This window comes from Aricia agestis, chromosome Z, assembly GCF_905147365.1.
Source record: "Aricia agestis chromosome Z, ilAriAges1.1, whole genome shotgun sequence".
In the NCBI taxonomy this organism is placed as follows: Eukaryota; Metazoa; Arthropoda; class Insecta; order Lepidoptera; family Lycaenidae; genus Aricia; species Aricia agestis.
The window spans coordinates 7,743,380-7,764,062 of NC_056428.1; the positions used below are offsets into that span (position 1 = coordinate 7,743,380).

The 20,683-nt window shown below is 36.5% G+C and overlaps 3 protein-coding genes across 4 annotated transcripts; 2 read left to right on the plus strand and 1 right to left on the minus strand.

The window, feature by feature from the left end:
• Positions 1-210: 210 nt before the first annotated feature.
• On the minus strand, positions 211-7,774 carry LOC121739202 (ankyrin-2). Its single transcript, XM_042131554.1, has 5 exons — positions 5,216-7,774; positions 4,827-5,002; positions 4,332-4,542; positions 3,809-3,952; positions 211-1,195 (listed from the first exon to the last, which is right to left on the minus strand). The coding sequence occupies exons 1-5, from the start codon at positions 7,511-7,513 to the stop codon at positions 1,040-1,042; spliced, it is 2,985 nt and encodes a 994-aa protein (XP_041987488.1). The 5' UTR covers positions 7,514-7,774; the 3' UTR covers positions 211-1,039.
• LOC121739205 lies at positions 1,129-3,815 on the plus strand. Its single transcript, XM_042131558.1, has 3 exons — positions 1,129-1,613; positions 2,449-2,628; positions 3,174-3,815. The coding sequence occupies exons 1-3, from the start codon at positions 1,509-1,511 to the stop codon at positions 3,600-3,602; spliced, it is 714 nt and encodes a 237-aa protein (XP_041987492.1). The 5' UTR covers positions 1,129-1,508; the 3' UTR covers positions 3,603-3,815.
• Positions 7,775-17,407: 9,633 nt separating the features above from the next.
• On the plus strand, positions 17,408-20,510 carry LOC121739204 (leukocyte receptor cluster member 1 homolog). Of its 2 annotated transcripts, XM_042131557.1 has the most exons (3): positions 17,408-17,441; positions 17,531-18,372; positions 20,478-20,510. In XM_042131557.1, the coding sequence occupies exons 1-2, from the start codon at positions 17,419-17,421 to the stop codon at positions 18,369-18,371; spliced, it is 864 nt and encodes a 287-aa protein (XP_041987491.1). In that variant the 5' UTR covers positions 17,408-17,418; the 3' UTR covers position 18,372; positions 20,478-20,510. The 2 variants fall into 2 exon arrangements, with proteins under 2 accessions (XP_041987491.1, XP_041987490.1); XM_042131556.1 differs by lacking the exon at positions 20,478-20,510 and having other exon boundaries at positions 17,531-18,717.
• Positions 20,511-20,683: the final 173 nt, after the last annotated feature.

The window sequence follows — 20,683 nt, forward strand, 5'->3', positions numbered from 1 at the left end:
CGGAAAAGTTGAATAACATCTGTCTGTTACCTCTATTTTTCTGAAATTTGGTATGGAGATACTTTGAGTCCCGGAAAGGACTTTTTATCCTGGTACGGTTACAGTAATATACGGTTCCCGCGCGACAAACTAATTTCGGTGCAACGGAGTTGCGGCGTCACCTAGTTTGGACATAAAACAAAGAATGGAATTAAATAACAATGCATACTGTACTATGAAAGGCACTTTATTTTTCTCACAGAAAAGAAAGAAAATAAGTTATTTCTATACTTAAAATATACTCTTAATGTTACTACATTAATCCGACCTGCTCGGTCGCAGTATAAACATTAATACGGGTCAAGACGTTTGTACACATAAGGAATGAATTGCACATCGATAGTTGTGGGGTGACCGGGGTGTGCGCGTCACAGTACATAGTGCTACAACGCTTGCAACTTACTAGTCGCTTGCGACGATGTCTTACTTTGGCTGATGACAAGTAAAAACTAATAACTATCATAAACTCATAAAAATCTAAAACAAACGCATTAAGATATTTAATCTACAACATAATCGACGCATAAACATAATGTACGAGATATAACAGACGAACTCTATTGCCAAACAAAAATGACATCGCAACTTGTACGATTCAAATTATACCAGTCTTTTCTACGACAAACGAACAAACATTACGATGTAAAGTGTACCATAAAATATACCTAGTTATTCTTGTAAGAAAAATAATAATAAAAATATATTACCTAATTCAAATATAATTTGTGTATAGTCCATCCGATTAGCTAAATTGAAATAATATAATTATCATATGCCCACACTTAAATTCGAAACATTCAGCGGCTTACGAGCTAAACCCAACACACCCGATACAGAGACGCGTAACAACATTAAATTCATTATATTAATTTTGAAATCGAATCTTATTTACAAGAGCCCGCAGTTCGCAGTGATAATTTCACTGTATCCTCATCGAGGGTGTTGGCGCGGATCGTCGACGCCGGGAGCGGGGCGAGCAGCGCGGGGCGGGGCGGTTCGGCTAGGCGCAGTCCAAGGTCGCCCGCAGCAGCTCCTGGCCCTCCACCGAGGTCCAGTACTCGACCAGCAGGTCTCGCTCGGCCTCCAGGCACGACGACAGCCGCGCCTCCTCCACGCTGTTCCGCAAATTGAGCAGCTTCTTCTTGAGAAGAATTGTCTGAAATTAAACGTTTTCGATTATCACAAATGTAAAATGAAAATATACCTTGTAACGTCAATATTATATGGTTGGGGATTTACTGAAACAAAGAGCGTAATATAAGTATTTTAAAAGACGTATTAAGTTTTTATAAAACCTTAGTCCGCTCACTAAACATCAAGTAGCAATGTTTAATGTTTACATTAACATTGAAAATAAACAAGTGGAACTCCGTAAGATACTGCACAATATCTTATCTGTTTAGTACTGTATTTAGGTTAGAGTTGTGACCCGTCGATCATTAGCGGCATTACTTTATCCCGCGCAGCGCATGATGATCAAATCACTACTCCTAATCTCATTCTTTTCTTTTTTCTACTTTTATGTTAACTCAGCTGAGGAAAGCGAAGAAACAGAATTATATTACTATGGTATTGTAAGTACATTCAATTTTAATGATTGTCATTGAAAACATATTATCGATGACTTTTCTATATTTAGGTTGGTGCTGCGAGAATCACGTTATGAATCTGTTACGCTGCGTGTGACTATACTCAAAGTCCACTTACATTGTAACAAACAAGTGCAACAAAAGAAAGCGATAATACTTTAGGGTTTGTGGTTGTCTGTTAAATACGAGTTCGTTGTGAAAGTAGCAATGCTGAAATGGCCTACTTTTGACTTTTACGTTTCCATGAGAAATGCCCCAACGTATGAATTTACCCATACAAAAAACTATAAACTCTATAAATTATAAGAGACACACTCCCTTTAGTATTATGTAGGTATCACTTTGTTTTGGACACCTTGTATACTTACATGGATTTATAATGATAATATTATATTATATTTTTATTATAAAGGGAGCTGTATTTAGGGAGCTTTATACGTGGGAGAGACATGCTTCGGCACGAATGGGCCGGCTCGACCGGAGAAATACCACGTCCTCACAGAAAACCGGCGTGAAACAGCGCTTCCGCTGTGTTTCGCCGAGTGAGTGAGTTTACCGGAGGCCCAATTCTTTCGACTGATGCGGAGGCATACCTGCACAGGCGGCATACCTGCACTGGTGGCCTCTCTGGTAAACCGGAGCGTGTATGCCGCATGGCGTACAACCTCGACTTCAAACATACGGGCAAATATACGCAGTTGGAGGCGCGCGCCGGCCGATATGATATACTACGTCAAACGTATTTTCGAGTTCTCTTAGTCTGAGTCGGCCTACCGCCTACTGGTTAGTTCTGTTTAGTCTGATTAGTTATCCGTTATAGGAGGAGAGCGAGCGTGGTCTAGCGTCGTGCGGCGCGGGCGCGGCGTGCGCGGCGCTGTTGCGGCGCTACTGGCGGCCGCGCGCGCTGCTGCGGCTGTGTCGCTGCGGCCGACGCCGCCGGTGCGACACCCCCGCCCCCGCCGACCACCACATACAGCTCAACAACAGAGCCACCCTACAGGTACCGCTACAGCTCTCTACAAATGGTGCGACGATTGTTACTATCTTGCCTTTGCGGTTTGCCCTTGCCCATGCTACTAGCAGAGTAAAGAGAACTAACGAGTAGGCCGAATCACGACTCAGGAGAAATCTCGAAAATACGTTTGACGTAGTATGTCAGATCGGGCGGCGCGCGACGTACTAATCCACTTAGCATTGTGAAACATGTCGAAAGTGGTACTCGCGCCCAACTCGCGTAGATTCGCCCGCTTGTTTGAAGTCGAGGTACTCATGAGTCTGTCTACTCTTGTTCTAATATTAAAAATACGAAAGTGCCTTTCTGTCTTTCTGTCTGTCGGTCGGTACTCTCTTCTCAGTTGATATGGAAATACATTCGAGTCCCGAAAGGATAGGTACTTTTAATCCCAGAAAAATTTACGATTCTAGGCAAGGCACGAACTAGTATAGAATAAAATTTATATACATATATTATGTACCATAAAATCAGTTCTGTGGCGTCCGAGAATTACAATTAAATACACATATTTATGTATATCACCGTTTCAGTTTTGCAAACCGATAACCGACTGGCCGGAATGCAAAATCACGGACGTCCCGCTCACAGTGGCGAGCACGCTCGAGCGGATGAACCCAGACGAGATCGAGAGCCTGCACCATCGTAACATTCAACTGGCGCCGCCGACCGTGACGGTCACCTGCCGCTGCCGTCAGCCCTTCTACTGGAAGTTGCACGCCGCCAACGACACCCACCACTCGTATCGCTGCGCCTCCCTCCCCCCGTGTCAATCCGGCGAGTTCTGTGGCAACGTCAGCGACGACCTCCAATCTCTGTATCAGTCGTGCCTGTGCCCCGCGAACCACATGTGCGTCCACGACGGAGGAATCAGCCATGTTCAGATATCCGAGCTGCTATACAGCGGGCGAGGCTGGCGGGCGTTCTGTCGGCCAATAAGCGAAAGCTACGAAGACTATTAAGGCGTTTTTCCTAGCATGCGTGTCGTCAGCCGCGCGCGGATCCGGGCCCTGATTCACAATGCGTAATTCGATTTTGAACGGGAATCGTGAATAGCCCTGCTGATCCGCATGCGGGTGACATCATGCTCCTGGTCGCGAGCACGTTGACACTAAATCAATGAAATGATAGGATGCGGGCAACTTTCTTGCGGCCCTATAGCACTCACCGGTTGGGGCTGCGTCGCTATATCCCTCACTATGTTCTCGACCTGCTCCTGGAAGCGATCCGGCCACAGCGTGCGGCTAATGAGGCCGCTCCGCAACGCCTCGCCGGAAGAAATTCTGCGCCCGAATACGACTAAGTCGTTTATCTGTAAAAATTAAAACAAACATAGTAATGTTAATTAATTATATTGGTTAAGTATAACCAATATAATAGTAAGAAAAAACATGAGGGTATTTTTACAGTTAAAAGTAATTAATCTTCTAATTAAATATTTTTATTTTCATTAAAAATTAAAAACTAAATTGGTTATAAAAGATGTTAAAGTTGTGTTGTGCAGTTTTATTGGCATGCCAATATCACAAACTTTCTCAAAACAACAGTCATAAGAACTAAATAAGTAAACATTTATATGTTACGTTAATTATAATAATGATGAATATTAAATGACAATACTTTTATTCCTTTCGATTGAGCTTTGTCGATCAATCCAAAACTGTAGCAGTATAGGTATAATAACTAGTTACCAGAGCCTGCGGCAATGCCTGACAGCGGACAGTCAATGCTGCGGTTCCTGGGAACAGTGGTGCTGAACCCATAGCAAGAGCAAACGTGGCACACTCAGAGGCCAGCACGACGTCACAGAAAGTTGCCAGCGCGAGGCCCACGCCGCAACACGCTCCCCACACGCTACAGCATAGCAGCTTGCTGTGTTGTGCCGCCGAACACAACAGCAACCTAAGATTATATGTATATCACTTGATTAGCTTATGGCGATTAGCTTTGGGATTCAACATTATACATTATACAATCAACAAGACTATTAGTTGTTGGGGAGATTTCTTTTCGCAACCAAAATTGTGCATTGGTCAATTGACAATAATATAAAATAAACAGACAGAAATTTGAACAGTATTTGTATAAAGATGTTGCAAAGCTACTAGATACTGTAAATAAATAAATACCTTATATAAAAATTTCATGTTTTTATACAATTTTTATTCAGCAATTTTGATAAATACCTAATAGAATCAGCTAGAGTGTAAGCTTGCTTTACTCTCGTCTCTTTATTCTCTTCCAATAAGAAATTTAAATCTAAACTTGAACATAACACCACACATTCGGATGAGAGCAAAGTAACTGACGTATCTTTTAGTTTGTCCAAATACAGGAGGGCCTCTTCTAATTCTTTTATAACCTGTAATAAAAAAGGAGTTAAAATTAATTAAAAAATAAAAATTTATTTAAATCAATCTCTATAATATTATGCAAAGGTCGGAGCAGAAGATGCTACTAGCATATACTGTAAATACATACACCAAACAAGACTTTTCCTTACTGTCTATGCTGGTATGGCCTCTAGCATGAAAACATTACAGTTATAAAATATGCTATACAAAAATATACCCACCTCAATTCCTATTTTGACTGCTGTTTTTTTAACGAACACAGTTGCCAGTTTATTTTCAATTACAATTGATACAAATTTGAATTGATCACCACTTATATCCGGGATATTATCGTCCTTTGATAGTTTCTTTTGTTTGACAGGCTTATCGTTTTTGGTGTTGTCTCTTTTACGCTTATTCAAAGCTTGAGATAATTTGGAATTTAGCTTTTCTTTTATTGAGAGACAATCGATCTCTTTACTTGATAGAATAGCTTCATTTTCGGCCATGAAAGATTCAGATACCTGTTGAACTGTTTCTTCCAAATTAGCTGCAGTGTTTTCTTTAACTTTTTGTGTGGTATTCTGTACACTGCCAGTTTCAACATCGCTTAAGCGTCTAGGGCTCATGCAGCTGCTGGAATATGAGCTTGAAGAATGACGACGATATATTATTGAATCATCCGCACTGTGGGTTTCAAAATCTTCACTGACTGAAGGAGATTTAACAGAGGCGCTTAGTGATGCTCTTAGTTTTCCACTAATAATCTTTTTTGCTTCCCCATCCTCATATTTTATAATTTCTTTTTTTCTTTCCCTGAACCTTCCTTTTTCCTTTGCCTCTGGAGTAGAACTTTGTAATTTTTTGATAATCTCAGCCTTAGTTTTCATATTTTTCTTTCCCTTTGGAGCATCCGGTGTCAACTGATACAGCATGTTTACAGCACCTTCATCCATTAAGAGCTTATCGACTTCTGTTAACCTTCTACATTGCTTGCTATTTTTAGGGGATGGCTTTTTCCATTGTTGTTTTGATACTGGCGATTTTGACCTTTGACGGATTTGTTCTGGTTTCGGTTTCTTAGGAGGGGTAGGTTCTGCTGAATCTTTATTTTTCAATGGAATTTTGCCTTTGGTAAAAGTGTCAGGATTATCAGGATCAAATATTACTTTTTTCTTGATTACCCTGCTTATTCGTCGTGGAGGTTCGTCATCACCTGCCTTGTCAGTATTTTGCGAGTAATCCTGTTTTGAAACAGTTTCCTCAGTAGGTGTATCTTGACTTTCTTCAGAAGGTTCACCTACTTCAGCAACATTATCTGTACTAATTTCTGAAATTTTACTGGCTTTTGAAGTATCTAATTCCTTTGATTCAATTGGTTCATCATCATCCCAATCCATTACTAAAGAAGACACAATATTTTCTGTTTCTGCTATCTTGTCATTTTCTTTTTTTGGTTCAGCTTCTTCTTCCTCTGTTGTTTTCGTGTCTTCTTTTGATGTGTCTGTTTTCTCTGCTGTAAGCTGCTGTGCAGAATTTTTTTCTTGTATTTTTATATCTACATCTGTTTCTTTTTCTGCAGTAAGCTGTTTACCCATATCTTTTTCTTGTTTTTTATTAGTATTTGTATCAGGGTTACTTCTTTTTTTGAAGTTGAGAGGCTTCCTTCCTTCACCTTTCGTTTTTTTGGGGGTATATCTAGTCTTAGATAATCTTGAAAGTTGTTTTAAAGCTATTTGAGCTTCCAGTTTCTTTTTATTTTCTTCTTCTTCCATTTCCTCCTCTATAGAGGCTTGATCGCCGTCATTCCCCTCTAAGATATCTAGCAACTCTTCTTTATTGAAAACCTCCTGCCTGATCGAGCCACTGTGGGTGTCATTACCATCAGCAATATCCGATTGTAATACTTCACTTAATTCTATGTTATGATCTAATTCACTTAATATAATAGTTTCTGCATCAGGCTTACTTTCTACAACTATATTTTCATTGACATCATTATCATTCTGTTCTACCAAAATCTCTGTCTGAAACTGTACTTCATTTTGAGACAATTCCAAGGGTTCTGTCTCAACTTCTTTTTCTTCCTCAACCTTAGTCTCCAAAACATTTCCTTCACAAGCAACATTGGTACTATCATGTTCTACACCATCTATAGTTACTTCTGTCACTACTTCACTTATAACATCCTCATTTTGGTTTTGGATATTTGTAACGACCACGACTTGCTCTTCGGGAACACTCAAATTTTCGCTTGTTGGTTCCAGTCCAGCAGTTTCGTGAAGAGGCTCAACTTCTAGTTTAGACTCAGCATCGTCATTTATTTCTTCTTTACACGCCTCATTCCCGACTTGTTCCGATTCCATAATATCGGTAACGTCGTTAGGTTGTGTTCCATTTTCGGTGTTCACGACGTCGACTCCGTTGGTTTGGTGGCAATCACCTGAATCAGAAGCGACTATGTCGCTTTCCTCTAGGATGCTTGGTTTAGTGGTATATAATGAGGAGTTGTTAATAGAACATTCTTCGAATGCTTCCATATTACTAATTTATCACAATCAGTTCACTAGAACTAACCTATTCTGTTGATAAATAAATCAAATAAACGCAATTAGTACACTTGGTGAGTTTTTCGATTCCAAATACAACACTTTCTTTTAACAATATCAATCTCATAACTATGCACGTTAGTGTCTCAGAAATGTAAATAATTTATTTGTTACACTTTCGTGTGTAAATTACAAGGAAATTATCAGTGCGTCCACCACTTCGTCCATGTTAAAATTTTCAAGCGAATACCAAAGGCGATTTACAACAAAAATTTTATTGCAGATACAAAAATCTGTCTCACAGATTACTAGTACCTATTTAAGATCTGTCTACGCCACAGATTACTAGTATATATTTGGTCTACGCATTGAGGTTCTATCATAAACCTATAATGCTACGGCCTACGACAGTATATATTAAGTCTATGGGTTCTATCATAATATGGCGGCTCTCGACATAGGCGAACGCGTTGGCCAACGCGTCTGCAGACGCGTTGGCAGTGCGCTTGCAACGGCGTTTGTGAGTAATCCACACATAGGAAGGTCGTTCAGTATGCTTTGGATCGCGCCAATGTGCGGACGGATTCAAAATGGATGTTGAGTCGCTAACAGCTGCAGCTGTATATTTATTCACAGCTTATAATTACTTTGTAAATGTGGACAAGAAAAAGTTTTTAAAGGGTATTCTCGAAATAAATAAGTAAAAGGCGAGAAAACGTAACAAACAAAGAAATAAACTCACTTTTACATATTTTATAATATTAAAATATATTTTTTTTATTACTTATTATATATAAAAATTATTACTTATTACTTATTATAATTATCATGATTAATAATTAATAATATATATTTATTATTTATTAAATATTTAATTTATTTTGTTTTTAGTATATTTTGTTGTTATAGCGACAACAGATATAGGTACATAATCTGTGAAAATTTCAGAAATCCAGCTAAGTATAGCGGTTCTTGAGATACAGCCTGGAGACAGACAGACGGACAGACAGATGGACAGACAGACAGACGGACAGACAGAAATGCAGACAGACGTTGAAGTCTTAGTAATAGGGTCCCGTTTTTACCCGTTGGGTACGGAACCCTAAAAACATCGTGAGGAAAATAGAATGTCCAATAACCTTATTTTTTTTTGCAACTTTTGATATGATTTTTGGTTCCACAGGCAGTTTTTACTCTGATAGGGTCTATACAGACGGACCGCATTTCAACTGCAATCCAACCGCAAATTGCAGTTCAAGTGCAGTTTGAATGCAGTTGACATGACTGCAATAGAACTGCAAACCAAATGCGCAGTCGGATTGCAGTTCAGTTGCAGTTGGCGTGCAGTCGTGTGAACCGCATACCGACTGCATCCAAACTGCACTGCTACTGATTCCATGCGCGGGAGAGCGGAGCGTGCGGGTGGGTGGGATAGTGCAGTTTGGATACAGTCGGTATGAAGTTCACACGACTGCAGTCAACTGCAATCCGACTGCGCGTTCGGTTTGCAGTTCTTTTGCAGTCGTGTCAACTGCATTCAAACTGCACTTCAACTGCAATTTGCGGTTGGATTGCAGTTGAAATGCGGTCCGTCTGTATAGACCCATAGGGCCCAATAAATTTAAATGTTTTCTCGATACTCATATTGTTCGCCATTTCGTCAAGTTAGATGTTAATTCGCCACAAGAAGGAAACGTGCACTCTTCATCGCCGCTCCGGGCGAACTGATCGCGCGGCCTATGTGTGGATGGAGCGCGAAGCTTGCGACAAATGTCCTTTGATCTTTTGCCGGCATTTCCGACCCGCGCGGCAAGCTCGCAGACGCGTCGGCCAACGTCTAAATACCTACGGCCAACGCGCGAACGCCCGTTCTACACATTGGGCCAACGCGTCTGCAGACGCGTTGGCCAACGCGTTCGCCTATGTCGAGAGCCGCCAATAGACATAATATATATATTATGTCTATGGGTTCTATAGACTGCAGAGAGCCTTTTATCGGTGTATAAGCGTCAAAAGCGTGTAATGTTATGTCCTACTTACTAGGACATAACAAAGGATTCGATCGGCATATTTCATGTAATAAAAGTATTAATTAAAGATTTTTGGTGAACATTTATTGCTAGATATTGTTGAGTTTTGTGGTTCCGCTAAATAATAAAACATAAGAATGGTCAAAGAATGCCTCAAACACATGAATCAAACATTAAATACGTAATTTTTGAATAACGTTTTTTGGGCTTTTCAATCGGTATTTTTGTAAGCTAAAAAGATAATTTATAAGTTTATTAATCCCTTCTTCGTGCTATATAAGGCATTAGTGCTAAAAATGTCACATCAATTAATAATTTGGCTATAAAAATTGCATAGCTTTTTACGTGTGTTTACGGATTCTCATCACTTGAACTATAGTTAATCGATATCATGAAGTAATTGACTTTCTTTCCTGTATAATAATGTGCTTCGAAATAATTGACAAATAGAAATATTTAAGAAAATAAACGCACACTACTTGTATGAAAATAAGCACAAAATGGCCACGCGATGACGGGCTAGGACTACATCTATACTATATTACTTAATCTATGGGTCTACGCCTCAAAGGTTTGACCATTGAGGTACTTTAATACTGGAGAGAGCCTTATATCGGTGTATATTATAAGCGTCAAAAGCGTGTAATGTTATGTCCTACTTACTAGGACATAACAAAGGAGTCGGTCTGCATATTTCATGTAATAAAAGTGTTAATAAAGGTTTTTAGTGAACATTTAATGCTAAATATTGTTGAGTTTTGAGGTTCCGCTAAATAATAAACCATAAGAATGGTCAAAGAATGCCTCAAACACGTGGATTTAACATTAAATACGTATGTTTTGAACAACGTTTTTTGGGCTTTTCAACTTGCACATTTTATTTTTAACAACTTGCAAATATTGTCAACTTGCACATTTTTTCTCGAATCAATATAGTTCTTATATATTTTTATTTCAATTAAAAAAATTCCCGCCTGTCATGACTTTCTTGACAGACTATAGTTTCATAACTATAGTCTGTCAAGAAAGTGAAGAAATTAAAAAGTGGCAACATCGTAGTGTCATCCCTTTTTTCTTATGTCGGCTGTACACTCTCGCTGTCTCGGACCCTCTCGGTCCGGTGTCGGTATTTTGCGCCCGAGACTCGCGTCTCGCGAGGAAAGCGAGCGCATTACTGTACACTCTCGCGTTTTTCACTACTAGTCGCGCCGCTAGACAGTGCAGAACAGAAAAATAACAATAATAAACGTCGTTGTCAGTCATTATCTGTGAGAAATAAAATTAAATATAATTACGGTATAGATCTTTGGATTACAATTATATCTTACGATGCATGGTGAATGGTAATCAATGATCATTGATCGTAGAATTCGTAGCCGTTTTCGCCATTTTTTTTTCCTAACTCAGTCTCGACCTTTTCCGTATTGTGTACTTGAATGTATATGGTGTATATCTATATAATATACAAATACATAAAGTAATATTAGAAGTAAATAGAAAGAAACAGAAGAACTCTAACTAAATAATAACAATAGACTATAAAGAATGACAATAATCCCATGCAATACCCGGTTCCCCTTGATTCCGTGAATTTCAAACAGTTACACACCTAAAAATCAGTGAGCAAAATGTCTGCCAAATGTTTCTTCATATCCACGAAGTTATAATGAATCGAATGGGCACAATGAGAACCGTGTGCAAATAACTTAGTAGAGCTTTTTTTATACAACTCCGCCCCATAATAATGCAGACCTATGTCTACACTATGCACTTTCATCTTCAATTTTTGTCATCAACTTTCATATTGGCGCATTCATTAATTGAATGCGTCAAGGAACACAACGTCAATATTGTCATTTTTGAAGTTTTGGACAGGGTCACGCGACGCACGCGCACGGTCGTGGGCACGCCTCAAGTTCGCTGTTGACTGCGCTATAACGCATGCCCTTGACGAACAGAAAAAGGCACAGTGTGGACAAAGTTAATGTCTCTCTCTTCGAAGTTTCCAAGCTATTTGTGACCATGAACCCCAGAGGCATACATCTGCAAATGATTTAATATCCCCTTTTTTTTTAAGCAACTTCAATCGGCTGCAACGCGAAAACGTAGCGACGAGGCATACATCTGCAAATGATTTAATATCCCCTTTTTTTAAGCAACTTCAATCGGCTGTAACGCGAAAACTTAGCGACGACTGGACCAAATCAATTCGTAATGATTACATTCTTTCAGTTGTCAAAACTCTTTCAGTTGTCAAGTTTCAGTTTGACAAGTTTTATTATGTCAGCGTGTTCCTAAACTATTACCAGTGTACTGGCCTAATCGCTTAGGCCAATGATCGCTTAGGTTTAAGATATTTAGATTTATGTCACACTTGACAGTACCAGTGTACTGTCAAGTGTGACTTTGATATTTTTTGGAAACACAACCCATATGTAGTCAGTGATGCCAACCTGCAGATAATTTCAGATCGGTGAGGAACCAATAGAAAATCTAGAAGCGCCTATCCTTACGCCATCTAGTTAAGATTGTTAAAATAAAAAAATATAAATGAAAATCCCTCATTGATACAACAAAGCATATAAAGGGACAAATGTCATGAGTGTTGCTATTGCTAAAAAAAAAGTTTCGCCTCCTAGACATTCTTGACGGACTGTACCTCGATTTAAAACTTGTGCAAATCATATACCTAAATGCTCACAATGAATAAGGAAACAGATGGAGGCGACATAACTACAAAAAAGTGTGGCCGGCGCCATATTGCCAAGAACTAAACATGGTGGTCTATAGTGATGGGACACTCGGTGGATATTTGTCGAGGACATCGATAAACTAACATGTTATAAGTGAGCGTCCTGTTATATTATATACATATCATATTGATATCAAAAATGTTTTTTTTTATATTATACAGGGTGTCAAAAGACCGCTTCCGATAACTTCGTGAGGAGATATATCCATTGGTGCAAGAAATTTTCATGTAATCGCCAGTTTTTAAAATAGTCAAAATTTTCAACACGCAATGTATAATGCGTGCAGTTAATGCGCGATAATATCGCCCGTCGCCGATGAATGAAACCCTGGGCCGAGCCGGCCCCCCCGCGCCGCCCGCGCCGAATACCGCGCGCGCGGCTCTGCGCTAGTCATGAGTTAAGACAAAACAGCTGATCGTGGTGTGCCCTGTCTGCTTTTATGAAATGCAGTTCGAACTGTGCTAAATGATCCATCTAACTCGATGTAGATTGCAGAGTTATTCAACACTTAACAAAAGTAATTACAGGAGACATTCCAATTCTTTAAACACTTTTTATTGCACTGTTTAAACCGCACTATCGTCTATCGACGACGATGTTCACCTGTTCCTTAAAGCATCGCACATTCATCGGACGTATCTTGTCACGGCCCGTTATTAATTACAAACATAAAAAAAAATAGTTAACAATACACAAAACAAGCAATAATATGACAACATCTAAACGTAAAATTACAAAACTTAAACAAAAACGTCACAGTACCTACACCAGCACGGCGCGTGTTAGACAGCCGACTGAACAAAATTGAAGAAAAAACTTTGTAAAATAATAGGGATGTATCCCTGTGCAATGTGAATATTTTGAGTAATCGATAATTTTTTTATCGATAAATCGTATTAATTGTTTTACATACGAGTACGTATTGATTACTGTCAAACTAAAAATAAACAAATACCTTCTCAATATTAAGAAAAGCGACAATAATTAAAAGTTATTTAATTAATTAGGTATTAAAGTATTTTAGACGCGCATAACGCGTACCACGGTATAACAATCACTTTATCACGGTAATGTAGGTATCGAATTTAAAAAATGAGATGAGATCTACTAAATAATAGTTATAATTTTTATTATTTAATGGTAATTTAAATATCGACTAAATAGTATTGAATTTATAGGGTACAACACTTAGATTGTCCTTGAAATGGATTAGCGACACGTGCGACGTGCACCTGCAGAGCGGCGCGCTTTGTCGGCGCCGCGATCAAAGCAAGCCGCCGTTCGGTGTCTTTTGACTACTTCCGAAAGTCGATACACGACGAACATTATTTCAAAAATTAAAATAGATTTTTTAATTTAGTAGCCATTTGAGCATTGAGGTAATAGGTTGTTAGAGTTGTTAGAAGATAAGTTTAATTTTTTAATAATTACTTCAAGTATCAAAACGTGGTAGTATTGTGTAAAGTGTTAATAATTGATTATTATTTCAGTTGTAATAAAATACTTTGTGGTGTGATTGTGAGTGACATTTCGTTAACGAGAAGTTTTTTTGACGTTCTTGGTGGTGACTGGTCTTATTGCTTGGTGTTAAGGACTATTTTCAAAATGCATAAAGAAGTAAGAACACTTGAACTCAACATTTTTCACGTAAGTTAATTGCCAGTTTTATGTATGAGGTTTTTTCGTGTATCATCTGTTATTTCGATTGATAAGTGACGATTGCGGATAAACAGTTCATCCGCATAGGTTTCGTTACTTACGATGAACTTTTTAACTAGTCTAATAATCTTAGAAGTTTGCCATACTGTCGTAAGTTGTTACACATGCACAGACAGTTACTTACAGTTTTCTACATGAGCTACCATTAAACTCTTAACACTGCAAGTAGCTTAGATGAGAGGTCAGAGGTCAGAGTTCTAAGTTCCACGTCATGGTGACCTTCATGGGTTTGAAATTGAAAAGACATACATTAGGGTTTCTGTGTGTTCTGTCGTAAGTCGTAACTCGTAGTGTATCGTCATTCGTCGCATACGACCTTTCGACTTAGCGTGCGTAGGGCGGAGCTAACAGCTGATTAACGCGGTCAACGTTCTCGGGTTTGTACTCGGAACACGAGAACGTTTACCGCGCGCTTGCAAATGCTTATTGGGGTAAAAATCATAAAATTTAAAAAAATATTTTAAAATATTTTTCTATGTGGTTTATTATCATGTTTAAAGGGTTTCAATTATAAAAAAATAAAGAATAAAAAATTTAAAAAATTAAAAAAAAAAATTAAAAAAAAATACATATTCGTAATCAGAAAATGTAGTATAATCATACCCCAAAGTTATCGGAAGTGGTCTTATTACACCCTGTATAAAAAAAATATCATTTTTGCCTATTTTGTCTCTATGTATTATAGTACATAGAGACAAAATAGGCAAATATATTTTTTTTTATATAGGGACCTCCTTAATTTTAATAAAACTATTTAATTTATTTTAAGTTTATTAATTATTATTTAAGTTGCCTTTATTGATATCGGGCAAAAATTACCAAAAAATTGGGCAAATACTAGTTGTACTCGTGCACGAAGTGTTTACAATTTATTTTAATTTTACCATCAATTATTATTATTATTAAAGTATGTATACAACTGAGTATTTTGTGAACATTTCAAGTGCCTATTTTTTTCACAATATATCGAGACCGATATTGATATTTTTTCAAATATCGATGTATCGATATATCGATATTTTCTTTCAATTTCGACATCCCTATAATACGACACTTTGACAGTTTATGTACCTCGGAGAACCGGAACATAAAATGGCGGACCGGCCACAGTATTTTGATTTGGTAGAGACCATTATGCCGAGTCCACTTATAAAAGTCAATGAATGCTCACCAGCAACGAAAACTATTTATACATAGGTACCTACTCTATAATTCTGTCTATTGTGCCAGCAGCGCTCCCGTTAGGGATGTCGAAAATGAAAGAAAATATCGATATATCGATACATCGATATTTAAAAAAATATCAATATCGGTCTCGATATATCGCGAAAAAAATATCGATATATCGGTAAAATTTTTCGACCAATTTGCTTTTTTTTCAATTAATTTACAGTACGTCAAAAAAGTGAAGATATTTAAAAGTGGTAACATCGTAGTTTCATCCCTTTTTTCTAAAGCTGTTATTCCATTTGACTTAATTTAGACATCTAAATGATTTAGTAACTAAATTTAGTCAAGTGAAATAACATTTAGAAAGCTAGGATCCTAATTAGAGTACTAAATCGGAAAAAGTGTGGCTTCTGACTGCTAAATCTGTATTAAAGTCAATATATATTATGTTATACGATCTGGAATCCATTCGTTTATAATTCACTAGCGGCCCGCCCCGGCTTCGTACGGGTGGACATTGATTTTTAAATATTTTTTTTTCAATCTTTTTTCTTAGTCAATCTTTATGTTAAGCAGAACGTTTACACTATTTAGCCTGTAACTACTATATTATAATTATTATATACATTTTTATTGTATTTTTTATTTTATTTTAAGTGTTATGTTTGATTATTTTATCCTTACCTACAGAAGATACTATTATTTATACTATTTTGCAATTTCTAAATGTACTTATTTTTTTTGTTTAAAGTATTTTATGTTTTTTTTGTAGTTTTATGCTTTATTATTTTATGCTTACCTACATACGTAAAAGATTCCATTAAAATTGGGTAAAGCTTCCCTGTAAACGATATTTGATGTTGTTTTATTTGAGTATCATTCAAAACGTAATGAATTAATGAAGCAAGGGATAATGAATATTATCCCATCAATGAAGCGGCACCCGGCTGTCGCATAACTATTATATTATAAATATATTGTGTCTGCTATTCCCATGATCGAGGTAATAATAATTAATATTTACGTGGACTCTCCAAACGAGCACACCCGCGCGGCGCGCCTTGCCGACGCCCAATTCGCAACGTGCAGCAGAAATCGTAATATTTTAATTTCGCCATAACATTGAAACCAAACGTCCAATTTTAATCATTCACAGACCAAATATTATCTACATTAACTGTACTTAGTAATGAAATACTTTATTTTGATAAGAATTAATGCCATGAGCAAAATAAAGGCATTTAAATATAGTCCAAAAACATTTCAAGATTTTTTAATAAAAAAATGGTTATTGTGCCTAATAGTAACATAGATAGGTATAGTGTGTCACGGACTTTTTTGTAGATATTTATAATTTAAAAGATCTACAATTACTTAGAACATTTTATGGTTCTATCTTTTATAGTTTAGGCAGCGTACGCGAAAAAAGTAACATTTCTGGTTGATTTTTTACACCTTGCGTCCGAAAATCCCAAATATCTTACGGAACCCTATTTTTTTCCAAAATAAAATTTAGCCTATGTTCAGCAGAATCAATGTAGGATTCCAATGGTAAAATAATCTTTCAAATCGGTCCAGTAGTTTCGGAGCCTATTCAAGACAAACAAACAATCAAATCTTTCCTCTTTATTATCCTCGTAGTGTAGATAATTTTTCGTGGAGCAAAAATTCTTTCAATCATTTTTCCGCCTTTTATTTATTTTAATTTTCATTGAGCCAAGAGCTAAGCCTATGAGAAGACCAATTTTTTGTTGCTTTGACAGAACTGCGGGGCTAAAATGGTCACATTCAACAATTCCTCTCAATCAATTCAGCAAATGAATTGTCAAAACTGTCAAACTGACAAATGTCAAATTAGTACAAATTAGTAGGCATGAATTGCAAGCAGACTTGCATTTTGCAAAAAATGAATCATATTATGATTAATAACATGATTCTCCAATGCGACCACTTTAGCCCCGCAGGACCCATTAAGAAGACGTCTGGCCAAAATCGCAACGAAAATATATTTTTTGATACAATTTCGATATAAGATATTTGATATCGATATATCGTAACAAAATATATCGCCCAAAAATATCAATACCGTATATCAAATTGAAAATATCGATAAGTCGATATTTATTCGAAAATTGACAAGCCTAGCTGATAGCTCCCGTCAATGTCACCCACGTTCAAATAAATAAAGCCTTGTCGAACTATAAAAGTTTTTACTTTAATAAAAATGAATATTCTTCCAAAAAAACGGTGTGTACTCATATTGCAGTCTATTTCACCAATACGTACATTTTTTACTATAAAATAATCTTTAAACTAACACCTTTTTCCAATTTCAGTTGGCATGTAAGAACTAAAGAAAATATAGCTAGAGTTAGAAGAGATGAAGCTGAAGCTGCAGAAAAAGAACGTCAGGAATTACTAAGAATTGAAGCTGCCAATAGGGAAGCTCGGCTTAATGTATTAAAACAAAAAAGAAAAAAAGAATTGGCTGAAAAGGATGTGCACGTACCTGACAAAAATGATACACCCATTGAACATATTAATCTATTTTCTGATTTGGAACATGCGGTTAAAACGACAAACAAAGATCACGATAGTGAAATAAAAGAAAAGAAAGAAGATTATGAGAAAAAGATTGGATATTTGACATATTTAGGTCAAGATACAAATGAAGCATTGGGAAAGAAAAATTGGTATGAACTACCTCCTGAAACATCAAGATTTTGTCGCCCTGATACAGTAAAAGATACGTATGATAAACTTGTTCTCAAAGATGAGGAGGGCAAGCCAAAAAAAGTCAAGTTGGATGAGAAAGATGGAGAAATTGGCTGGAGGTCAAAACAAAGGCTCGACCCTATTCACATGTTTAAAAAGAAAGATGGCTGTAGTTCTAAATCACTGAAAGACAAATCTAAACATCATATCACAAAAGAAAAACTTTTAGAAAAAGGAAATTTTAAAAGTCACAAACATACCAATAATAATGCAATAAGTAAATTAGAGAAACTAAGAGAAGCGCGTCTAAAGAGAGAAATGGAAGAAAAATATAGAACAGAAATGTTTCTTAAGAATTTAGGTGGTGGAGATGCAAATAAAGAAAAGGAGAAACCTAAACAATTAGTACCAAAATATAACTCACAGTTCAACCCAGAATTTGCAAGACAAAACTTTAGATAAATGATGATGGGCAAAAATGTATGGGTTCTGGTATAGGGCTCAACAAGAATTGTTTATTTTTTGGCAGGTATACCCACAAATTATAATTTATCGCTGTTTCGTCTGTTTCCAATTGTTTTTCTTTTAGTAGAGACAGCGAATGTAAACGGATTAATAGTTCGTTTCAAGTATTTAGAAGTGATTATGTGTACAAACAGAAATGGAAGCTAAGTGACTTATTTTTATCAGGTGTTGTAAACCTTTGGCTATTTTGATTAATTTATTTTCATTTTATTGTAGAACGGGATATTACATGCGAGTCATGTATAAGGCCAAAAAATATATCTACTTTTTATAGCATTTTATACACATTGTATAAGTTGTATAAGTTGTAGTTTTTGAACAAACAAATAAACATTGTATAAGTTGTAGTTTTTGAATGAAATATCTAAATTCAACCAATCAATCAAAAAGGATTCAATACTAATAATAATAAAACAGATTCAATCCACAAGCTTTTGTTGATTTCTATAATATTCAATATTATAATATTACAGTATACTTTTATTTTATTTATAGTGTAGCTGTCTATGCTACGCTACTCAATACTATATAAATTTTCTTTTTTTAGTAACACCATGCAATAACAAGAAAGTATGTATAGAGTGTTTGTGTAAAATAAAATAAAATAAAAATTGTTTTATTACTGAATAAATTTGAATCAAATATTTTCAGAATGTTGAACTACATGTTGCCTACCACCGGTTTGGGAACTAACCCGGCGAGAAGAACCGGCGTAAGAAACTCGCACGGGGCCACTTTTTAGTAAAAAAGTGGAAAATTTGTCTTAAAAAAATAAAATTTACAATGTAAATAACTTAATCTATACAATATGAATACACAATTGTAAGTCACATATAATAAATGTAGCAGCCTTGCAAACAGCCATCCTACTCCCAAGATGTGCTATCGTTTAGAAAATTGTTGACCGTATAGTAGGCTTTGGCACACAAACGTTCTTTAATTATTTTTTTTAAATTTATTAATTGATAGATTTTGAACGTTTTCCGGGATTTTATTGTAAAGGCGTACACATTGACCTTTAAAAGATTTACTTATTTTGCTAAGTCTGATCACTAGTATTTCCAGATTGTGCCTATTTCTAGTGTTTCTACCGTGACTATCACTTTTAGTTTTAAATTTAGTTAAATTCTTTCTAACATACAATACATTATCCAAAATGTATTGAGAAGCAACAGTTAGGATACCAATTTCTTTAAATTTTTCTCTCAGAGATTCAAAAGCTGACATTTTATAAATTGAGCGTATAGCTCGCTTCTGCAGCACGAAAATTGTATTTATGTCGGCAGCGTTTCCCTTCCGTGTGTGTATGTATGTGAGTAAAAAAACATTAGAAGTGTTTGTTTCATACCCGTGCTTAGCAGGGGCGGGCTGCTAGTTAATTATAAGAATAAATTGTGTTGATGTGAGATTTTGCTGGTGTTGGCGTTATATATTTATAAAATAATTCGGTGGCCATATTAATCACCAATTGAAAATGTTTAGGACTCCAGAAGTGTAAGTTTTTATGCAATATCCTAAAACTAACACTGTACACGTAAAATTCGTGACAAATAAAGCCACTTTCATATTGAGGGGAAACCTGGCGAACGTCTGTACGGTATGCATGTGTTTGGAATTTCTAGGACAAAATGCCGAGAAAATTAAACGAAGAGGATGCTTTAAAATTTGTACAACTTTATATGGAGCTAGAATGCTTGTGGGATAAGCGTTGTGATTCATACAAAAAAAAAAACAAATGCGCGCTTTGGCACTAGAACAACTTCGTGCCGGAATGAATATAAAAAAAAGAATCGTTTCGTTTTCTTTTTCTCTAGTAAATACATATTTCAATCGACTCTTCTGTTAATAGTTCGCAGATGTTCCATAAAAAAAAATCTTTTTCAACAGACTTTGCCGTGAACTCATTATTTTTTTAACTGCAAACGTGTGGACACCCAAAGGAAAATCCGTGAATGCGATGGCTTTGTCTAAACAAAAGGGGCCAGGCCAGTAGTGGCTTCTGCATGACTGCCGCCAAGATTATTTGCTCTGTGTAAACTATACTTTCGACTTTATCAAAGGTTTCACTTTAGACCAATTATGGGAGGCTTATATGGCCATACTCAGAGTGGAACATTAATTGTTGCGTTTGCATTAATTAGTTAAATGTGATTAATTCAAAATTTTGACATAAGCCCAATACATTATCTGTCAAACTCTTCATTAAATTGAAGGTTAATCATAATTAAATGTCTCTGAGTACGGCGCGG

Excerpts from the sequence above, each read along its gene's own strand:
- LOC121739204 (XM_042131557.1), top strand. The coding sequence starts at position 17,419 with ATGAATATTCTTCCAAAAAAACG. Across the intron at positions 17,442-17,530 it reads AATATTCTTCCAAAAAAACG|TTGGCATGTAAGAACTAAAG; the intron begins GTGTGTACTCAT and ends TTCCAATTTCAG.
- LOC121739202 (XM_042131554.1), bottom strand. The coding sequence starts at position 7,513 with ATGGAAGCATTCGAAGAATGTTCTATTAACAACTCCTCATTATATACC. Across the intron at positions 5,003-5,215 it reads CAGTCAAAATAGGAATTGAG|GTTATAAAAGAATTAGAAGA; the intron begins GTGGGTATATTT and ends TTTTTATTACAG. Across the intron at positions 4,543-4,826 it reads ACTCTAGCTGATTCTATTAG|GTTGCTGTTGTGTTCGGCGG; the intron begins GTATTTATCAAA and ends ATATAATCTTAG.
- LOC121739205 (XM_042131558.1), top strand. The coding sequence starts at position 1,509 with ATGATGATCAAATCACTACTCCTAATCTCATTCTTTTCTTTTTTCTAC. Across the intron at positions 1,614-2,448 it reads AATTATATTACTATGGTATT|GAGGAGAGCGAGCGTGGTCT; the intron begins GTAAGTACATTC and ends TATCCGTTATAG. Across the intron at positions 2,629-3,173 it reads ACAACAGAGCCACCCTACAG|TTTTGCAAACCGATAACCGA; the intron begins GTACCGCTACAG and ends TCACCGTTTCAG.